At 41.2% G+C, this 21,170-nt stretch overlaps 1 protein-coding gene across 4 annotated transcripts in view; it reads left to right on the forward strand.

Moving 5' to 3' along the window:
* The window catches only part of TRPM3 (transient receptor potential cation channel subfamily M member 3), a 510,178-nt gene extending 489,900 nt beyond the window's left edge, over window positions 1–20,278 (forward strand). For all 4 annotated transcript variants that reach the window (XM_054986519.1, XM_054986520.1, XM_054986521.1 and 1 more), the window contains 4 exons: window positions 7,740–7,890; window positions 13,402–13,601; window positions 16,192–16,324; window positions 18,829–20,278. In XM_054986519.1, coding sequence (XP_054842494.1) covers window positions 7,740–7,890; window positions 13,402–13,601; window positions 16,192–16,324; window positions 18,829–20,278 — 1,934 coding nt within the window. The remainder of the gene's footprint in view (window positions 1–7,739; window positions 7,891–13,401; window positions 13,602–16,191; window positions 16,325–18,828) is intronic.
* Window positions 20,279–21,170: the final 892 nt, after the last annotated feature.

The raw sequence follows: 21,170 nt of genomic DNA on the forward strand, positions 1-21,170 counted from the left end.
CTGATTATTAGCACCATGTCTATGGATTACAAAATAATCCAGGCAGTGCAATGCCTGCCACGGTAAAGACACAGGTAGCCAAATTGTTTCCTGCCACCATCTGATGGGGTGGCAGGGGACCATCCTCTGATGGGGCATGAGACCCAATGTCTCATGCCCCATTTGCACTGATGTGGGCCAGGGCAAACTGAATCTGCAATGCTAATGCTGTGAATCTCCCTTCTATAGATTTCTCCTGGGAATCCATACTGGTGAACTTTTGCAAATCCACATAAGTAAATTTCTATTAAGGTTTGGAAAGGGGAAGTTGCCCTAACTCTAATCATACTTGCTACTGGTCTTCAAGAGTTGGATCTAGGCTAATGTTTTCCATGGGCTCAAGGAGTTCTGCTTATAGGAAGTAAGCCCCCTGCCCTTCGTCTGCTGTGATACCCCAGATCCCAGGACAGAATTTTAGAGGGCATTTCAGGCAACTAAGGGAGGGGAAGGTTTTATGCCTGCGGAAAGTTAGTCTGGATTCAAGCCCAAAGTAGAAACATGTGTTTCCTTCTAAATATTCCTGATGTGAGCAATTTCAGTATCATATTATCAGTTCTGCTTTGCCAGGCATTCTACAAGTTGTATTTCCAAACTTTGACGCTAAATCAAAGAACCATAAAACTCATTCTATGAGTCCAAAATAAGCGTAGACTGTTTTTCTCAAACCTTCCCACCATCTCCAGACATAGTAAATTGCTTCTAAAATTGAGGGCATTTCAAAAACAGTTTCTGAAATACAAAAAGTCTGCTGATCAAAGGAAAATGCAAATGAACCAAGTAGATCCTAGCCGTTATTGTTTTGTTTCATTATTGTTATACAACCACAGAAAATCATTAATATCATTAAGAATAAGAAAATCAACCACTTCACATGCAAAATGCATTAAAATACTAAAATCAATAAAAGAGTAAAAAGAGTAGCCAAATCAAATCAATATGAACGGTAAAACCAACATCATATTAAAGCAACAAGTAAACACCAGTCAAAGGCCTTCCAGAAGAGATGGTGTCAGTTTCCTCTTCTAGAGGAGGGAATTCCATAGACTGGGTGCGTCTATGAAAAAGCTTTCCCACAGGAGCCTCATTTGTTGTTGTCAAGGCTTAGGAAGATTGATATGAAAGAATGCCACCTTTTAATTACTTTGGATCCAAGACACTTATTAATGTGATTTGGCTGCTGCATCCCATATGTTCCTGCCTGGGATTTAAGGAGACACCTTCTTGACTGTCCCATCAGCTAAAGAAGCCCACCTGGTGGGTCCATGAGAAAGGGCCTTTTTGTGGCAATTCCACAATTATGGAACAGCATCCCCAGGGAAGTGCACCTGGCTCCTTCACTATCGATCTTCAGGAGGCCGCTTAAAAACATTTTTTATTGAAGACTGCTTTTAATTAGCTTTGTTTTTATGTTACTGGCAGTACTAAATAAACTGTGTTGTTTTTAAACTGTGGCCGAATCCACACTACCGTTGTTCTTGCGGCAGTTTTTCACTTCTGCAGCGCCATTCCTTCATCTGTTCACATGCATCGTCTCCAAAGCCGTCATTAATTCGCCATGGCGTCGCCACAGCCCATTGCACTTTCGCCGCGGGTTATCTTTTGATGAATAACTGCCCTCCGTTGAATTCCAAGCCTCTCTTGACCCGCCTCCCAATTAAGGAGTAATTCTCCGCCTTTGTCCCCACCCCTTTTTTTAAAAAATAAGAGTACCGTGTCGATATGGCGACATCTCATCATATTAATCTCATTTTAAAAAAGCGGGCAGACCTCAAATATCAGAGGAACAATTTCATATGTTAATTCAATTTATATATTGGGGGGGGGCATCCACATGATACTGAAATCATGGCTCATGTTACGCCCCGACACGGACTGTGCCGACAAGTTAGGCACAGATTTCAATTTTCCAAAGACAAAATGAAGCTCTGCTGTGGGATGCTGCTGTAGGTGATCGTGACTGCTCACCCATTCCCGGATGATTTCAACCAGCATGCAGGCTGTGATGTTCCGAGCGCTCATCGTAAGTGTCTCGGGTGATTTTTTAAAATATATTATCTTAATGGTGTTGTTGTACCATTGAACCAGGATGCTTACTCGTCGATATAGCGTCAATTTGTCCTTTTAAAAAAAAAAAAAACCGCGGAGCCGTTCGGGTTTTTCCCGCCCCTTTACCCGTCTTTTTGAAAGGGGATGTGATCAACGGATTGCGCAGGAGAAGCGCTATTCAAAGGGTGATGTGGACAAACAAGCGAAGAATGCGCAATAACAGATGGAGCAATCATTGCACAAGAAAAGCGGGAGCTAAGGTAGTGTGGAATCGGCCTATGTTTTTATTTGTGATTGTTTTTATTAATATTCTAAGCTGCCTTGAAAGAAAGGCAGCTAACAAATGTTTTAAAACCCATTTCAAATCCACACTCTGCCATGGAAGCTTGCTGGATGACGATGGACCCCTCAGCCCAACCTACCTCACAGAGTAGTTGTAAAGTTAAATGGGCAGAAGGAACAACAATCCTGTAAACCACTTTCGATCCCCATAGGCAAGAATGGACCAGGAGGCCAAAATGGCCTGGGAAAGGGCCCTGCTCATTCCCCCATCTCCCTCTGATGGATGCCTAGCTGGGCAAGTCACACATGCCCTCTAACTTGGCTGTGGGTCTGCCTTTATCTGCCCAGAGTAAGGAATAGCCGTCTCCAATTTGCCACTCCTGAGGAATTTAGGAGGGGAAGAAAAAATAGCTTTCACATAGTGATACTCTAGGAATTTCCTCAGGTAAATCTCCCCTATAGCAAAGTCCATAGACACTAGAGGAGGCCTCCTAGATCATCATCACCCATAAGTGACAGCACATCCTCCCAAACCTTTGCCCTCTCCAGCTGCCCCCTCCCCAAATCTCCTGGCACTAGCTGAGACAATGTTGGGAAACCTACTTGGCTGTAGCCTTAGTTAAGTCAGATGGTGGCAGTTACCTCACCTCCCAGTCCAGGAAACCCAGGTGCTGTCTGCAAGCCTGGGCTTGGCAGGAGAAGTGGCAGGTGATTGTCATGCAAGCTGTATGGGCAGCAGCAGCCCACCAGCATCCTGCTACTCTGCAACTGTTTGTGCTGTGCCAGACAGAGGAAGAACAAGTGAAAGAATCCATGATGAAATGGGCAAAAGACTTTTTATCCTCTGTGGTGGACTTGTACTAAAGCCAAAAGGTTTTGGATACCAATACATTCACTAAAGATCAATATACAATTGAATTCAGAGGCTTTTGTTTTGGGACTAATCTCGCTGCCGTTGTCATATATAAAAACAAAGTTCCATGATTTTTTTCCCAACAGTCTGTTGGAAAAAAAGTCATGGAACTTTGTTTTTATACATGACAACGGCAGCAAGATTTTTATATGTGCAAAAGTGGAAAGATTCGGCAATTCCTACAATAGAGGAATGGTTGGTGAAAATGCTGGAACTAGAGATGGCTAAACTTACTTCTTTGATTAGAGAAAATATCTACATTTATTGCTGACTGGAAACCCTTATAAACTTTTTTCATGAAATAAACTGAAATGAATGGATGGTTTGTGGTTTTGACAATTAAGGAAAAAAATAGATAAATTGGAAAAAGAGAGAGCTTTTCATTGTAACCATAGAGTAAGAGAGAGTTTTATAACTGTACTTAAATTTTCCTCAGAGAAAATTGGAAGCCTTTTTTTTCTTTATATTTTTTCTTAATTTTTTTCTTTTTTTTTCTTTTTTCCTTTTTCCTTTTTCCGCTCTTTTCTGTCTTGCCTTCTTTTTTCTCTCTTTTCTTTCTATGCTCTATTTATGTTATGTTTTGTTATTTGTATATTGTCTGTTCAAATAAACTTTTAAAAAAGAAGCTAAACAAAGTTGGCTTTGATTAGTAATTGGATGGGAGACCTCCAAAGAAAGCTAGAGTTGCAGAGGCAAGCAATAGCAAACCTCCTCTGTTAGTCTTTTGCCCAGCAGGGGTTGCCATAACTCAAATATGACTTGAGAGCAGTTTCCACCACCACATTAGTCCTGACATTTTTTCTAAATTCTTTGCAGATAAAATATCTCTCATCCAACTTGGACTTAGTGTTTATACAAACCAAGTCGTATAGGTGTCAAAAGCATGATTAATACATGTTTATATGGGTAGCATTGCATTGGTCTCTCTGATGGAAGCTGACAGGGTTATGGGAGTTGTGAAGGCCATTTCCATTAAGTCTGATCCATAATTATTGATGGTTGGTAAAATCATGCATGCATAGCTTGAGGGCACCAATATTATTAACAGTGTTTTGGTAGAGGATCACTTCCCAAAACCTCTGAAGGAAGCAATTATCAGACCATTGTTGAAGAAGCTCTCTTTCCCAGTAGTGTTTGATCCAGTGAGTTTTAGGCCAATTTCTAACCTATCCTTTGTAGGTAAGGAGATGGAATAGGCTGTGGCAGAGCAATTCCAAATGTTCCTGGACAACTCATTGCCCCTTGACACATTCCAATCTGTCTTTAGCCTGGCTTTGAAACTGGGACATCAGTCAATGGCTTTGGTAAATGATCGGCATGTACAGACAAATAAAAATAATACTTTAGGGGCTCATTTTATTGGATCTGTTGACCATTCCATCTTGTTGCATCATCTGTTGTATCAGGCAGGTATTAGAGGACTGACTCTAAAATACTTTCAGTTTTTCTCTGTGAGAGAGTGGTTAAAGGGAGGTGCAGAATGAATTCCCTGACAGCTGGCATGTAGGGTGTCAGGATTTCTATACTCTCCCCTATGTTGCTCAGTACTATTGTGAGGCAACTTGGTAAGATCATTCAGACCTCTGCAGTTGGATGTCACCAATATGCTGATCACACACACACACACACACAGCTTCAGGACTGCTGTCTTGATACTGAGAACATTTCATGTATGTTGTACTCAGCTGGCTAAGGGAGAATAAGCTAGAAGTAAATTGAGGCAAGAAGAGGTGATAGGGTTGCCAGCTCCAAGCTGAGAAATTCCTGGAGATTTGGGAGGTGAAACTTGGTGGAGGCAGGGTTTGGAAAGGGAAAGAACCTCAGCATAATATAATTCCATAGAATTCACCCTCTAAAGCAACCATTTTCTCCAGGTGATCTCTGTGGCCTGGGGATCAGTAGTAATTCCAGGAGATCTCCAGCCACTATCTGGAGGCTGGCAACCCTAAGAGGTGATGATGGTTGGAAGATCTCCTGTCCATTCTACCATCATTAGAAAGGGTCTTCATGGCTTTGATCCATGCTTTGTAAACCTCAAGGTGAGATTATTATATTGTGCTGCATGTAGAGCTGCCCTTGAAGACAACTTGGAAACTTAAATTAGTGCACATTGCAGCTGCCTGCCTATTGACAGGAACTAGTAAATCCAGCCATTCTACACTGAGTGAAATTCAAATGTCTGATTTTGATCTTTAAAGCCTTTAATGGCTTGAGACTCATATACATGTTGGACTGCTCCTCCCAGTATGTGCCCTCCAGACCACTACACTCATTGCAGCAAGGGCTGCCGGTAATCTCAAAGCCAGGGGGCGTGAGGAGTGTATCTGCTGAACTTGTGCTTTTCTTGTCGCAGCAGCCCCAGTCCTTTAGAATGGGCTGTTGGAACAAATGTGAGCAGCACCATTTCTGGCAGTGTTTAGAGAAGAGCGCAAGACTGAACTTTTTAAAAAGGCCTTTTGGTAGTTCATTATCGTTCCTTGTTACTTTTGTTTGTTGGCCCTGGAAAGAGGGGTTTCTGTTATTCTGTGTATTTGTTGATATAATAGTTTAATATCACTTGAGTTTCTTTTACTAAGAGTATGCACAAAAACTACTTCAAGTGATTACCATTTTCAGAAAAGTGTTATAAAATATTTTAAATAAATAAATGTTGAAGACCTATCCTGGATAGGCTTTGCATTTAACTGTTCCTGCATTGCTGTGGTGTTTCGGTTGTACTTTTGATCTCTTCTTATCATGGTATTCTTTGGAAAGGAAAAGTGACATAGACGTTTGCAAAACAAATCATACTTTAACTCAAGTAGCTTGGTAATTAATGTGGGCTATTTTTTATTAACAAAGGAAGAAGCCTTAGAAAAGAATTACAAATATGAAAAAGATTAACAAATATTAAATTACATTGCAAGTCCCCACTAAAACACCAAATTCATATAATTTAGTGGCCTCTCATAAATGTTATATAATTATAAATGCTCAAAAGAGAATATTCACCATCCTTTGAAACACAAAATGTATTCCTTTATGATCTCCATATCCCATCCTTCTTTGAGTAGGGCCCATGGCTCAATGGTACAACGTCTGCTTGGCATGCAGATGGTCCCAGGTTCAATCCACAGCATTCCAGTTAAAATGAATTTGTAGCAGGTGATATGAAAGACCTCTGCCTGAGACCCCGGAGAGCTGCTGCCAGTCTGAGTAGACTAGACAGCACTGACTTTGATGGACCAATGAATCATTATAAGGCAGCCTCATGTGTTCATCATGACACTCAACACAGCATGCAGAGAGCTGCAGGTGGTTTCTCATGCAGGCACAGACGAGATCCAGACATGCTTAACTTGAGCAAAGTTGCATTATCCTGTGTCTTCTTACCCTGGGATCTCTGAGATGAAAATTTCCAACAGAATTGATGGGAACATCAGGTAACTTTTGAAATCTGCATAAAGGGATGGGGGGGCTTGTTTATTAAACATCCACAAGGGAAGGATTGGAAAATTATTGCCCTGATAAAAATGCTCTGTGCTCATCAAGGAATATGAATTAATTCCATTTTAAATCCTCTGTGAGAGGCGATCTGTTTAAAAAGAAACTAGAGAAATCCTCCATGGCTAGCAATCCTTTAAAGCTGAATTTTTAAAAAAGTAGAAATCCGTTCTTTTAAATTAATATAAAGAATGAATGTAGCCAAAGTTTTCAGTACTCTTTTTCCCATTCTATGAAGGAAAGTGGGCTTTTCACTAATATCTGTTATATCATGCTTCCTATAGTTTTAAGCATAGATTAACAATGCTTTGGATTAAAATTGCTGTATGAATTGCTGTATTAATGCTTTGAAACCGTCAAACAGCCTAATTCAGTAAATCTCAAGCTGTGTGCTTCTTGGCACTAGAGAACAACTAGAATGTCACAGGAAATTATTTTTTTTTAAAAGCAAAGATTCCTGAGAGCCCCAGCACCCATTCACAAAGCAGGCTTCAATCCTGTTGTCTTTGCATGGTTTGCCATTTTAACCTCACCTCCATTCAGACAGCCTATGGCAAGAGACAGGAATTCTCCTGTATCAGACATGACTGGTTCCTTTCATCCTTGTGATACAGAGATACGGTAGAGGAGGCACACCTGGAGCACAGGCTCCATGGCTCGTACAGAAAATGGGCTCATCTGAGGGTAGAAGCTTCTTGCTGTGTCACACTTGAAAACTTTTTAGTGTGTAAGAGGGAAGAAAAACCTGTGCACCTTTGTGGGACAGTAGCTGAATACTCACTTTTTGTACTCGAGGAGGCCAGTGTTTAATTTCAACATCAGGTTTCTCTACATAGTTTAATTAAGATGAGGAGAGATCTTGTGGCTACTGATGAACATTTTGTTAATTTGAATGTTGTTTTTAAGTATTCTATTAGTTAAAGGTTTTAAAAATTAAGATTTATTTTCGTTCTTCTTCTCCCCTGTTTCTTCTCAGCTCCTTGTGGTCAAAATGAAACAAGAGAGGATGGTAAAGTAATCCAGCTGCCACCCTGCAAAACAGGAGCATGGATAGTTCCGGCCATCATGGCTTGCTACCTCTTGGTCGCAAACATTCTTCTTGTGAATTTACTCATTGCTGTCTTTAAGTGAGTTTCACAGCCCTGCATATATGGCTGTTTTTTAAAACTTTCAATGACTTATAGTAACCATTGCACAAACTAGTATTGGATGCTCAGGTATGCAATTGGTTAAATGAGACTGAACTTGTGAGAGTTACTGAGCATTTATGTGTTTCACACTGTTGTCGTTGTGCATGAAAGTATAAATCAGACAAAACTTTTTTGTTTTGAACCATTCAGAAGGTAAGTGCTCTGGTTTCTAGCCTGAGCTTCTCTGTCAAGGACTAACTAACTAGCCATGATGTAGGAGATATTTGAAGTGTCCATCAACATTTTTAACTTTAAGACAAGGAGTTCTGAACTTAATTGGGCATTAGAAGGAGGTGCTTAAATTTTCACCCAAAAGCAGTTTTTGCAATCATATCTTCCATCAGTTACTTTGTCCCCCTTAATGGAATGATATATGGGCCGGGAAGCGGCTGTTGTTGTTGGAAAGCAACTTCTTTTATCACATGGCTTTTCTGCTCAGATTCAAAGCTGGTTGCATTAAAAGTGAGAACAAAGGTGAGAGACTCCATCTCTTGTCTTGCATAAATGTCTGTGTACAGAGAAGTCCTTCAACTTGTGCAGACGTCCGGTGCAAACAACTACTGTTATTAACTGTATTCTCCTCACATTAGAGACCAAGGATAAATTAGGCATCCTGCTTGTTTACTGTTTACAATACTGACCACCTAGGTTAGTTCCCCAGTGGGCACCCTTTATGAGTTAGAATTCCAGATACATACTCTGTTGATGGTGTGGTGGGAGTGTGAAATGTGAAGCTCCTTGAAGCTACCAACAAGATTAGCCTTTGTTGATCTTTTCCACACTTGAGGCAGAATCTAGCCCCCTTGTTTATCACTGAGCTGGACCACCTGAAGACGACTGGGAGATGTCTCAAATGATATTGGGTGAGAATTCGTATTGAATCTGACAGACTGTGCTATAGAAAGAATATGGAAGACTGGAAGACCTATGAAGTGGTGGTGATGGGGCAAAGAAATGTTACTTCCTTCTCTGCTACTATTGCATCAGTTAGTTCACGTTCCTCCCAGTTGTTCCAGGTAGCTCAGCATCTGCTGTCTTCTACATCTGAGCCTTTATTAACTAAAAAGCAGATTATTAGTTGTACTTTTGCTATTTTTTATTTTTTATTTTTTTTATTTGCTGATAAAATACTGAGAATACACTCTGATCTAGATGCTAGTTGTAACATAGGTTCACCAGAAGAAAAGTGTAATACACTGCCTGGTCTATTTAAGGATTCGGTTTCTGAGGTGGATGTTGACAAGATCCTGGAATCTGTGAAGGCCACTATTGTGTCCTGGATCCTTACCTATCCTGACTGCTAAAATCATGTGAGGACTACATCAGCAAGCCCTTAGTATCTATTATAAATCAATCATTAACTCAGGGTACCTTCTCTTGGACATTCACAGACAGTTATCCATCCACTACTAGTCTCTACAGAAAAATGATGTGGCTACTGGCCAATTATTGCCCAGTATCTAATCTGCCCTTTTTGGGCAAAGTGATTAAGAGACAAAGACCAACTCCAGGTCTTCTTGGATAACTCATCTGTTCGGCATCCTTTTCAGCTGGCTTCAAGCTTTGGAAACAATAATGGCCATGCTGGCTTTAGTTGACAACCATTGTCTTGATGTAGACATTATTCCTGCGGGGTTCATCTGCAGCCTTTGATATAGTGGACTATGCCATCTTGTTGAGGTGCTTGGAGGCAGAAGTAGGTATTGGGGTGTGTGCATTAGAATGGTTTGAATAATTACTCATGGACCAGACTCAAAGGATTGCCATTGGAGACCAGCTATCAGCAATGTGAGGCCTATCCTTTGGGGTTCCACAAGGTACAATTCTATCCCCCATGCTTTTCAATCTCTATATAAACTCCTTAGTTGTCGTTTGGGGGTTGGCTGTCATCAAAATGCTGATGATACTCAACTGTATATATCTTTTTCCAAATTTCCTGGTGATGCAGTAGAGGTCCTGAATCACTACCTGGCTGCTGTGGCTAAATTGATAAGAATGAACAAATTGAAAATAAACCTTTGAAAAACAGGGTTATGTTGGTTAGAAAGGTGGAGTTCTTGAAGGACATTGTGCTCCCTACTTTCAGTGAGGTTCAGCTGACCTTTGCTGACTCAGTTAAGTGCCCAGGAGTTATATTGGATCCAACATTTCTGCTGTAGAAGCAAGTTAGTGCAGCTGCAAAAAATGCTTTGTTCCAACTCATGCCTCCCTACTTTGTTGCAGCCAATGTGGCCACCTGGATCCACACCACAGTAACACTGAGACTAGACTACTGTAATGCACTCTACATTGGTCTCCCCTCAAAGTCAACTTGGACACTCCAGCTAGTGCAGAATGCTGCAGCTCGGCTATTATCAGGAACTAAGTGGAACAAACGCCCATTCTGCAGTCACTTCATTAGCTACCCATCGTTTACTGGGCTCGATTTAAAGTTTTTGCTAACACATACAAAGCCCTTCATGGCCTCATATCTGCGGGATCTCCAGTCCCCTTATGCTCCTCCACAACAGGTTCACTCATCTGAGCAGAGCCTTCTGCAGTTGCTAGCCAACAGATGGGCAAAATCAACAACAGCCCATGTACACACATGCTGTTGTGGCACCCACCTTATAGAATGGCCTGCCAGTCAAGGTCAGGAAGGCTCACTCTCTCCAGGCTTTCTGCAAACTATGCAAAACTGAATTATTCAAGAGGACTTTTCTTTAAAAGATAATAGGGCCATACTGTAACTAAATGATTCAGAAAAGTATTAGTATTAGTATTGGTATATTCAATTTTTAGCTTGCCCTTCCCATGAACGGGCTCAGGGTGGGTTATATCAGATATAAAATACAATATAAGATCATAATAAAATCAAGTAATCATAATACACAATAAAATCTACAGTTTGTAATCCCCAAGATGGTAGTCCTCATCCTTGGCATCCCCCCCCCCGCCCAGTACATAAAGAGGAAGAAAGGGAAAGGAAGGAGGGGGCAACATTTGAATTGGGCTGATTCATGAGGGTGGCCAGGATGATAACACAGCCCCCTCCCAAACAGGAGACTAGTAGGAAGGCTCACCTGATAGCACAGAACGGCCTCAACCATGTGCCTGTCAGAACATCTCTGTCTTACAGGCCCGCCGAAAAGACAGAAGGCAGGCAGGCCTTGGCAGGCCCGAATGTCCCCAGTCAGAGAGTTCCACCAGGTTGGAATACTTTGGTAAAGGGTTAGGGACTGTGGTCTGTACTACTATATATAGTTCATACTGTCTGTTGCAGTAAGCAGGATCCTACTATGTAATTTTTGCACTGTTTATCATTCATGTTAATACTTATACTTTGCTTTAGCTCTGTTTCAGATTTCTGTTTTTTTCCAGATGTCTACAATCTATTGCATTGTTTACTGGATGTCCCATCCTGTTGACTGTATTGACTTACTCTGAGTAATCCATCTTGCAAAGCAGTCCATATATAAATCAGACAGACAGACAGACAGACAGACAGACAGAGTGTATGTTGGTGTGCTAAGGGTTGGGTTCATATAGAGAGCCAAGTAATTGTCCGCCCATTTCCTGGCCCTTATGTTAGGATAAGAGTCTTGAATGCCTTTCAGATAAACATCATGTTCACAGCCATCCCCCTCTCTCCATGGTAGAGTCTCCCAGCATTTCCAGTCTTTGTGGGTTGGTCTATGAACGGAACCATTAAAAATATAACTTTACCCATGTTTTCCTCTTTGACCAAACTCAGCATATTCTTTCAAACAGGGATGTGCATTCCGGTAATACTGAATTAAATAGCTAAATAAGGAAGGCATTTTCATTAATGCTATTATAACAAAAACAAAAAATCAATATGACATCTGTTAATATTTGGTAATATTCAATCTTTCATTATTCTGGCACATGGTTGTTTGGTTCTGTATTTATGGAAACTACTGTACTGTCCATCAGGGCTGGCACCACTCCCATCTCTGCTGCTACTTCAGCAGGCCAATCTGGGTCTACTGATCGAAGGCTGCACCAATGTCTGGCACAAAAGAAAGAGATTTTCTGCCTATTAGCCCCCTGTCTAGCCAACAGTGATGGTGACAGATCCTGGGACATAGCAGCATAGTAAGGTGGGCAGTGAAGAAGAAAGGAAAAAATGATGGGAACTAACAGAATTAAGAAAAGGTTTTTTTAAAACTAAAATGAACTGAAAATTAAAACAAAAAAAATTGCTCACCCTACTTCTAAATTAGCATTAGATTACAATCTATTAGTAGCTTGGAGTCTTATGGAAACACAATACATAAAACTTCTCAACTGTAACTGCTGTTATCGTCCATTTCAAAGGCATTCCTTTTATCAACTCTCCCTGGATTCCCTCTCTCTGATAGTCACATGGGAGACATAGCAATGTCCTTCCTTTCCATACCACTGAAGTATTATGAGAAGTCTCACTAATCCATATAGGAGCCTTTGCTACCTCTCCTCACTATGCTGGAATGGCAAGAAGAGGTGGTGCGGGTGTTTGTAAAACCCACTGTATGGGTTCTCCTATGTGATCAAGGTTCTCCAGGTACAATGGCAGCAGAAAGAAAGAAAGAAAGAAAGAAAGAAAGAAAGAAAGAAAGAAAGAAACAAACAAACAAACAAACAAACAAACAAACAAACAAACAAACAAACAAAATTACTCCTTCTGTTCTACTGCAATTTCAGAACCCAATCATTGTTGACAAAAATAATGTCTATGGATTACAGAAATCGCACTTGAGAAGGTTTATGAATACTTTCCCTATTGTGCCCTATTCTGATGGCCAAATGTTACATATTTTAAATGTAACTCTAAGATTTTTAAAATATAAACTTAAAAACTTAATGTGTGAATGTGACCGTGTATTTGAAAACACAGAGTTACTTGGGAATTTTAATCAGACAGCTAGGATTGGCGGTGGGAGGGAAGGTGACATGGTATAGCCTGATCTTGTCAGATCTCAGAAGCTAAGCAGGGTCAGTACTTGGATGGGCAACCACCAAGGAAAGACTCTGCAGAGGAAGGCAATGGCAAACCACTTCTGCTTCTCACTTGCCTTGGAAGCCACTTTCTGGGGTTACCATAAGTTGTTTGCAACTTGACGGCAGATAACATACACAGGATTGGCTACAGCTGCACGTTCAATGTACAGTCAACTTTGTTTGCACATACTGGGTTGGATCCAGATTAAATTGGTAATTGCCACTGATCCCCCTTTCCCACTACAGTGCTTCTCCCCCGCCCCCGCATATTTCCGTAGGGTCCCCTATCCCACAGGAGCACCATTTTGTGAACATTAGTGGGAGGGAGGAGGCAGGAAAGTTCCATTCTGTCATAGGAAAATTAGATTCGACCAACCCTCTGTGTGGAACCACCCTGCTACTGCATATGAAACCTTAGAAAATCTGTCTGCTTATCAGAGATTTATTTCTTCTTTCTTTTTTTAGCAACACATTTTTTGAAGTTAAATCTATATCTAATCAAGTATGGAAGTTTCAGAGGTATCAGCTTATTATGACATTCCATGAAAGACCAGTCTTACCCCCTCCTCTGATCATCTTCAGTCACATGACTATGATATGTCAACATATATGCTGCAGGTGGCGGAAACATGAAAGTGACCCAGATGAGACAGACTATGGGTTGAGTAAGTTTCATTCAGTTTCTCCTTTGCAGATCTGTAAAAGTAAAGGAGACTTATTCAGATTTACTTTGTTATCTCTACGTTCGGAGACCATCTAAAGATCATAAGTAGGGCACTGGCATAAGAGGCAGATGTGCGAACAGTATTACTAAAGACCCTTGAGGACAGAGTGGAGGATAGAAGCAACAATGACTCTGTGCTGAGGAGTACTAGACTCCCAAGCTGCTGACCGTATGGAGATTCCACTAGTGTAACATATAATGTAGACATTGGCTGTTTCCACATGCCCTTAAAGGGATGGCCTACTCACGGAATGTTGGTGACGTCTCCATTTGCAAAATGTTTGTGGGTCATTTGGCTTCCATTTTTTCAGTGCCTTTGCTTTGACCGTGGAAAGTGTGTTCCCAGAAAAGGCAACAAAAAACAGAAGCCAAACGGCTTGCAACCATTTTGCAAATGGAGACATCTGGATTCCTGGGGAATCCGCCAGCATTTGGTGAGTGGGCCATCCCTTTAAGGGTGTGTGAAAATGGCCATTATCATTCCTTAGAGCTCCAAGTTTTCTAAGGCCCATTTTCTATGTTATATATGTGAAATGGCTGTCACAACCATATCAAAATCACATATTTGCCTCTCTACACAGTTAGCTGCTCATATTTACAGTAATCATAAGATGGAATCTATGTATCCTTCTTAAACTCTGTTCCCCAGACCCTTAGTAATAGAGCAGCCACTTGGTTTCTGTTTTTTACTTTGGTACAAGAGACTAGCATGACTATCTTTAGACATTCTTACTTGTACAGGAGGACAGAGTTAAGAATAGAGATGGGCACGAATCAAATTATGACCCCAAAAAATTCACGAACCAGGCTAGTTCGTGGTTCGCTAACCAGTGGTTCATGGAAGCTCATTTCCACGAACTTCCATGAACTGGTCTACTGGTTCATTTGGGTCGTAAAGGGGCAGTTTAAATGGCCATTTCCCCAGAAAAATGGCCATATAAACTTTTCCTGTGGCTTGCAAGCGGCAGGTCCCTTTGAACTGTCAGCTGGAAGGCGGCAGGAGGCATCCTCCCCCTTCTCCCGCAAGAGGTGGGAAGGCCGTTTTTGGCCTCTTCTTCTGCTGCATGGGCCCGCAGGGCGGCGGAGGAGGCTGAAAATGGCCTTCCCACCCCTTAAATGGTGGCCGCTGCAGCCATTTGAGCAGTTTAAAGGGCCCTGCTGCTTGCAAGCGGCAGGTCCCTTTAAACTATCAGCTGGCAGGCAGCAATGGGGGATCCCCTCCTGCCACCTGCCAGCTGAAAGTTTAAAGGGATCTGTCACTTGCAAGGCAGGAAAGAGCCCTTTAACTGTCAAATGTGCTTTTCCCTGCTGCTGCTAAGCGGCCGGAAAGGGCCATTTAAACCCCACTAACCATGAACTGGTTTGTGAGCTGGCCCCAGTTCATGCCAGTTTGTGCCAGCATGGTTCGTGAAAATCCATGAACCTCATGGTTCAGGTTTTTTTGTGGTTCGTGCCCATCTCTAGTTAAGAAGCAGAGGACGTAGTAGGGTGTCAAAGAAAATAATTTAATCTTATTCTGAACATGGCCAAAAATGCAGATAAAAATCCACATAGTAGGGCCAAATACAGAGAAGGGATGTATTTCTACAGACCTGGAAACCGCAGCACTAAAGCCTTGGACTAAGCAGTCTTGACAGCAGTAGCTGTAACAGAACATCAAGTGGTGAGTGGGGCAAAGTAAAGAAAAGGCTAGGGAAACAGACAGTGAATGTAGAAAACAGGGAGGGGTGAGAAAAAAGGCTCCACAAAAGAGAAAGCAGGAGAGGAAAATGGTGGGGAGGCAGAGTGGAGAAAAGGCTGCAAAGAGAGAAAGAATAGAAATCATGGATGGGAAAGAAAAGCCAGGTAGGAAGGTAGGAAAATACCTACCAGGCAGGTAGGAAAATAGGCTCAGTAGCGAGAAGGGAACAGAAACGTAACAGTAGAGGAAAGCCTACAAAGAAAAAGAGTGGAAGTGGGAGTAGTGAGAAAAGAGAGGAAAACAGGAGAGGAAGCCTGAAAAGAGAAAGAAGGTGGAGGTCATCGGGGGAGGACAGGATTTTTCTTCCCTGTGAGTTCCATGGGTCCCCTGCTTGTACTGCCTAACTCTGAGGATGAGCAAGATTTGGGTCCAGTAGCCCCTTAAAGACCAGATAGATTCCCATGATATGAGCTTTCAAGAGCCAGACCTCCCTTCGTCAGATACAAGGAGTATTTCCACCTCTTGTATATGAGGAAGGGAACTCTGCCTCTCGAAAGCTCATACCCTGGAAATCTAGCTGGTCTTTAAGGTCTACTGGACCCCAATCTTGCTTTGCTACTACAGACTAACATGGCTACCCACCTAAAACTAAATCTGAGGATATAATTTTGCCTTCCAGAGTCTCACATTACTCTACAAACCGTAATATATATAAAGTTTGTTTGGACTTATTCATTTGAATTTTTTTAAAAAAAAATCATTGTTGGCAGCACTTTTTGAAGCCTTATGATGATTGTTAATTGATTTCTTTTAACTACTGTTTTATCACTGTCTCCTGTGTCTTATACAGAACTTTTTATAACAGATGATGAGCTGAAAAAAGTTCATGACTTTGAGGAACAATGCATAGAAGAATATTTCAGAGAGAAAGAGGATAGATTCAATTCTTCCAATGATGAAAGAATCCGTGTTACATCCGAAAGGTACATTGCTTTTCGTTTTCTATATAGTGCACCATTTGTCATTTGTCACTCTTAGCATTTCTTGAAATTTGGGAAGGAAAAGGCTTTTTAAGGCATTTATTCCAACTTAATGCATTACAGTCTTGAAACTAGCACTTAATTTCCACTTTAATGCATTGCAGTCTCTAAACTAGGTAAAACTTTCATGAAAATTCACAAGGCAAATTCTTTCTGCTGAAAAGGGATGTTTATTTTTACAATCCAGTCTTCCAGATAAAAGTCCTATGGTATAATCCATCGAAAAGAAGTGTTTAAAGAGGAAGCATTCCCGTGTGCAATGTGGTTATCACAGTTTTACTTTCCGACTCCTCTTGTTGGATCAGGAGGGATGTCGTTTTTCAAAGACAGTGATTCAACCACCAAGTGGCAATTTTGTCAGGCTGTGATGATTTCACAGGGTAGGATAAATAACATAAATGGGAACTATTTCGGCCCTCATTAGAAGTCACTTTCAAGGGTCCCCTGAGTTCTCAGGCCCATTTGCTAAGCTAGTTGTTGGATTGTATTGCTTGAACAATAGAGACTCAAGGCCTAACTAGACAAGACATTGGGAGATCCATATATTCCTAAAATTGTTAAGGTAGAAAACCAACAGCACAGAGTGACAAGCCCTGGACTGGCACCATGGTGTGATGGGGAGAAAAGAGGCTGAATTCTGTTACCCCTGTTCAGTTTCACCAATTAAAATTGATCTCCCTCAGACTCTTAGAAGAGAGGCATCATCTTTTTGCGTGGGGCTAATAAGTTTCACCTGTGGAGTTTTAATCAAAACACATGCATGGCTATTTTGTCTTTTGAAATGACTGAAAGGTCTGATCCAGTTTGAACTGAAACTAGAGGTGTGCATTCAGTATACCTTGTTTGAAAATATACCCCCAGATCATTGTCTTGGGTCCGCTTGGGTATATCTGAAGTGATCCAAAACACTCTTGAAATTAGTCCCCCAGAATTTTGGGAGTGTGTTGGGTCTCAAGAAGGCCAGGAGGCAAAGAGAAGAAACTGCTGGACTTACCATACTGGCTGCATCTGCACAGGAGGCTTCTCCCTGCCACAGGAACACAGGCATCAGAGCTCACCCTTGCAACCAGAGAATGATGGGCTGGCCAGCTGAGGTAGCAAGGGGCTACAGCACTCCTACACGACTTGGCTGACTTGTGAAAATGGGAGGTCCAAACAAGACTGAAACAATCCCAGAACAGTTTCAGTAATCTTGAAAAACTGGGATAATAGTACCACAATGCCTTCCCCAAAATCTGGATCTGAAATTAATACATCTTTTTTAAAAATGCCTATTCATGACTAAGACTACATTTCTTGGCCCTTTGGATCGCAGCAATGGAATGCAAATATTGCCCAAAGTGATAAATCTTTGTATCCTATAAAATTCAGACTGTGAGAGAGAGAGGGAGAGAGAGAAGCGTATACAGCATAAATCAACTCTATTTGTTTTAATTACAATTACACATACTTTTAGCATTATTGGGAGTTTTAAACGGTACAACTTTTTATGTATATTTGTCTCTGGAAGAATACTTGATGGCAGTGCCTTTTTCATGAATTAAGCACTGCTCCAAGTTATTGGCAACTTTACAAAATGTATTAAGTCCTCAGTTTGCAAGTGTATTTTTCTTTACATCCCATACATCTGGTTTATAATTGATGGTTATAGAATTTAGACAACAATAAATAGGAAATTTAAATTTGTGCTGCATGTATCTAAGGCCTTCAAACATAGAAATATAAGAAGTTAAATGTATAGCTTAATAAAATTGTCTTTTAAAAAAAATTCAGAACTTACACAATGGGTTCACTGGGGCAGAACAGGAACAACACAACTAGAACCCAGTGACTAAGGAGTCAAAAATCAAAAATCAACAACCATATCTTGTGAAATTTACTAAATAAGCAAAGTGCAAAATGCAAAATATATCAATGAACATGTAAATGAAGTACAAATCATAAGTCAAAAATTCAAGAATGGAGTGAAGAACAGAAATACCCAATATTTCATATGCACAATGGCAGGCCCTGCCTAGGGCATGAAAACCCTTGGGACAGTCCTAGTGATGCTGTTTGTTTCCAATTTCCAAATAGATTGGAGAGTTTGCTCCCTGCACAGCTATACATAAGGAGGTCTAAAATTATGACTAAACCAAGAGCTCTGATGTGCCTGTCTGAGATGAACTCCACATTTTGGTTGTCAGTTTGCTAACAGGAGTATCCCAGTACTCTGTTTTGTTTTCCTATCCCATTCAAAACCATTTGGATTTAATACCCAAAGCTAAAGAAGCAAATAGCCCTAGGAAACATGGGCATCATGCAGGGATCACTGGCATAAGACCTGACCATTGATAAATAGGACAAATATGCCTTCTTGTTCAAAAGTAATTGCTGTGCTCTCTCTCTCTCTCTCTCTCTCTCTCTCTCTCTCTCTCTCTCTCTCTCTCTCTCTCTCTCTTTTCTAGGGTGGAGAATATGGCTATGAGATTGGAAGAGGTGAATGAACGAGAGCATTGCATGAAGGCATCGCTTCAGACTGTAGACATCCGGCTTGCTCAGTTGGAAGATATGATAGGGCGAATGGCTACAGCATTAGACAAGCTGACTGGCCTGGACAGAGGAGAAACAACTAAGATACGGTCTCGAACATCTTCTGACTGTACTGACACAGCCTACATTGTCAGACAGAGCAGCTTCAACAGCCAGGAAGGAAATGCATATAAACTTCAAGAGAGTATTGATCCCCCTGGAGAAGAGTCTATGTCACCAACTTCTCCAACAGTAATGCCCCGCTTACGAAGTCATTCCTTCTATGCAGTGAACATGAAGGACAAGTGTGGGTTGGAGAAGTTTGAAAGTATTTTTAAAGAAAGGGCTGTGAGCCTCCACCGCGCAAGTAGCTCTCACTCCGTGTCGAAAGAGCAAAAAGTACCTATAGTGCCTACAAGCACTCTATCAATTGCCCCAGACTCCAGACGGCCTTCCTCCTGCATAGACATTTATGTTTCTGCCATGGATGAGCTGCAGTCTGTTATAGAACCCCTTGACAGTTCAATGAATATACTTGGAACTGGAGACCCCGCTCTCCAAGCTCAGATAGCTTCTAGTGTTCTCTCAAGTAGTGCCTATACAAGTGGTACTCCTGGTGACAAAATTTCAGGACGGAGTATTGATTATGAAGACACCTCTTTGATGGAAACAAGAGTTTTTTCTTCAGACTATTCACAAATCACAGACAGCCAAAACCTCTTGGATTCTGACCCTCCCCTATACCATACCTTAGAGCGTTCTAAAAGCAGCCGATACCTGGCTACCACCCCATTTCTTTTGGAGGAACCACCTATAGTCAAGTCTCACAGTTTCATGTTCTCTCCTTCCAGAAGCTACTTCAGCAGCCTTGGAGTACCAGTCAAAACAGCAGAGTACACAAGCATTACAGACTGCATAGATACCAGGTGTGTCAATGCTCCTCAAACCGTTATAGAAAGGTCCAGTTTCCCTGGAATTCACGGAGACAAAATAGATGATTTAGGATGCTGCCACCCAGAGAGAGAAGCGGAACTAAGTCACCCAGGCTCTGATAATGAGGATACTGAAACCAAAGACAAAAGAGTGGTTTCTTTGTCTCCTCAAGATAGTAGCAATACATCAAGAACATTGTCAAATAATATACCACTTCCAAAAATAGAGCGAGCCAACAGTTACTCTGCAGATGAATCCAACTTGTTGTATTCACACACAAGGAAAAGCTACTCCATCAGTGACAAACTTGATAGGCAGCGCAACGCAACAAGCCTTCGAAATACGTTCCAGAGGAGCAAGTCATCCAAACCAGAAAACAGAGGGGACAGCTTGTCAATGAGAAGACTCTCTAGAACAGGCGCATTCCATAGCTTTGAAAGCAAGCACAGTTAGGGGCAGCACATGTGTCACAAGAAGAATTGCCTGAGAATTTTGTCTGCTGTCCAGTTCATTTCCTTAGCAGAATGACGTAGCCTCAGACCATAATATGCCAGCAACAGCTGGCATCTGCCACCAGTCAAGTTAGCACTTTGGTAATCTCAGTGCCAAGCACTGAGGTTCTATGTCTTGACCTAGTTGGCATTTGCACTTAATGGGGGGAGGGTAATTACAAAGACATTATTTTTAAAAACCTTTATGACATCATGAATATATGGGTGAATAATTTCAGAAATCTGCCTTTAACAAAGGAATATATTGGTTAAACAACAACATGCATACAAATAAGGTAATGTTTTCATTTTTATTATGTTGACTTTTACACCAGAACCATCGTGATCGCTCGTGACGGGCATCTTTGTACTATTCTATAGGAACTAAAAGCAAATCTGACTTCAGATTCCCTGCAGTCTTTTCACATCCTTATATTTCTGTCTGATCACTGTAAAGTGTAGCAAGTTACCAGTCACCCAGAGTTCACCTGTCTCTTTTTTGTATTAACTGCTAGTGCCACAAATCTTTATATTTTCAAGAAGGGAAGAAAAGAAATGCCTTTTGTATAGCAGCACAACAGAAAGGGAAACATTTCTATTATAGTCACATGATTTCCTGTATTAAACAGGCATTTTAGCACAGTTGAGCAAGCTCAGGATGAATGTAATTAAGTGGAACAGTAAATATTTATTTTTTTATCATCACTTGTCCTCAGTTTAGAAAGTATTTCATGGAACCTTGTCAAACTGTTGTGCTCAACTGGTGAAAAAAAAAAGCAGGACTAATTTCATGCTCACACTGTTCTCTGCAACATTTCCATATCGTTTTTCCTGTGTTCGCATTTGTTGTTACT

The sequence above is a fragment of the Eublepharis macularius genome, chromosome 8 (genome assembly GCF_028583425.1).
Source record: "Eublepharis macularius isolate TG4126 chromosome 8, MPM_Emac_v1.0, whole genome shotgun sequence".
Classification (NCBI taxonomy): domain Eukaryota; kingdom Metazoa; phylum Chordata; class Lepidosauria; order Squamata; family Eublepharidae; genus Eublepharis; species Eublepharis macularius.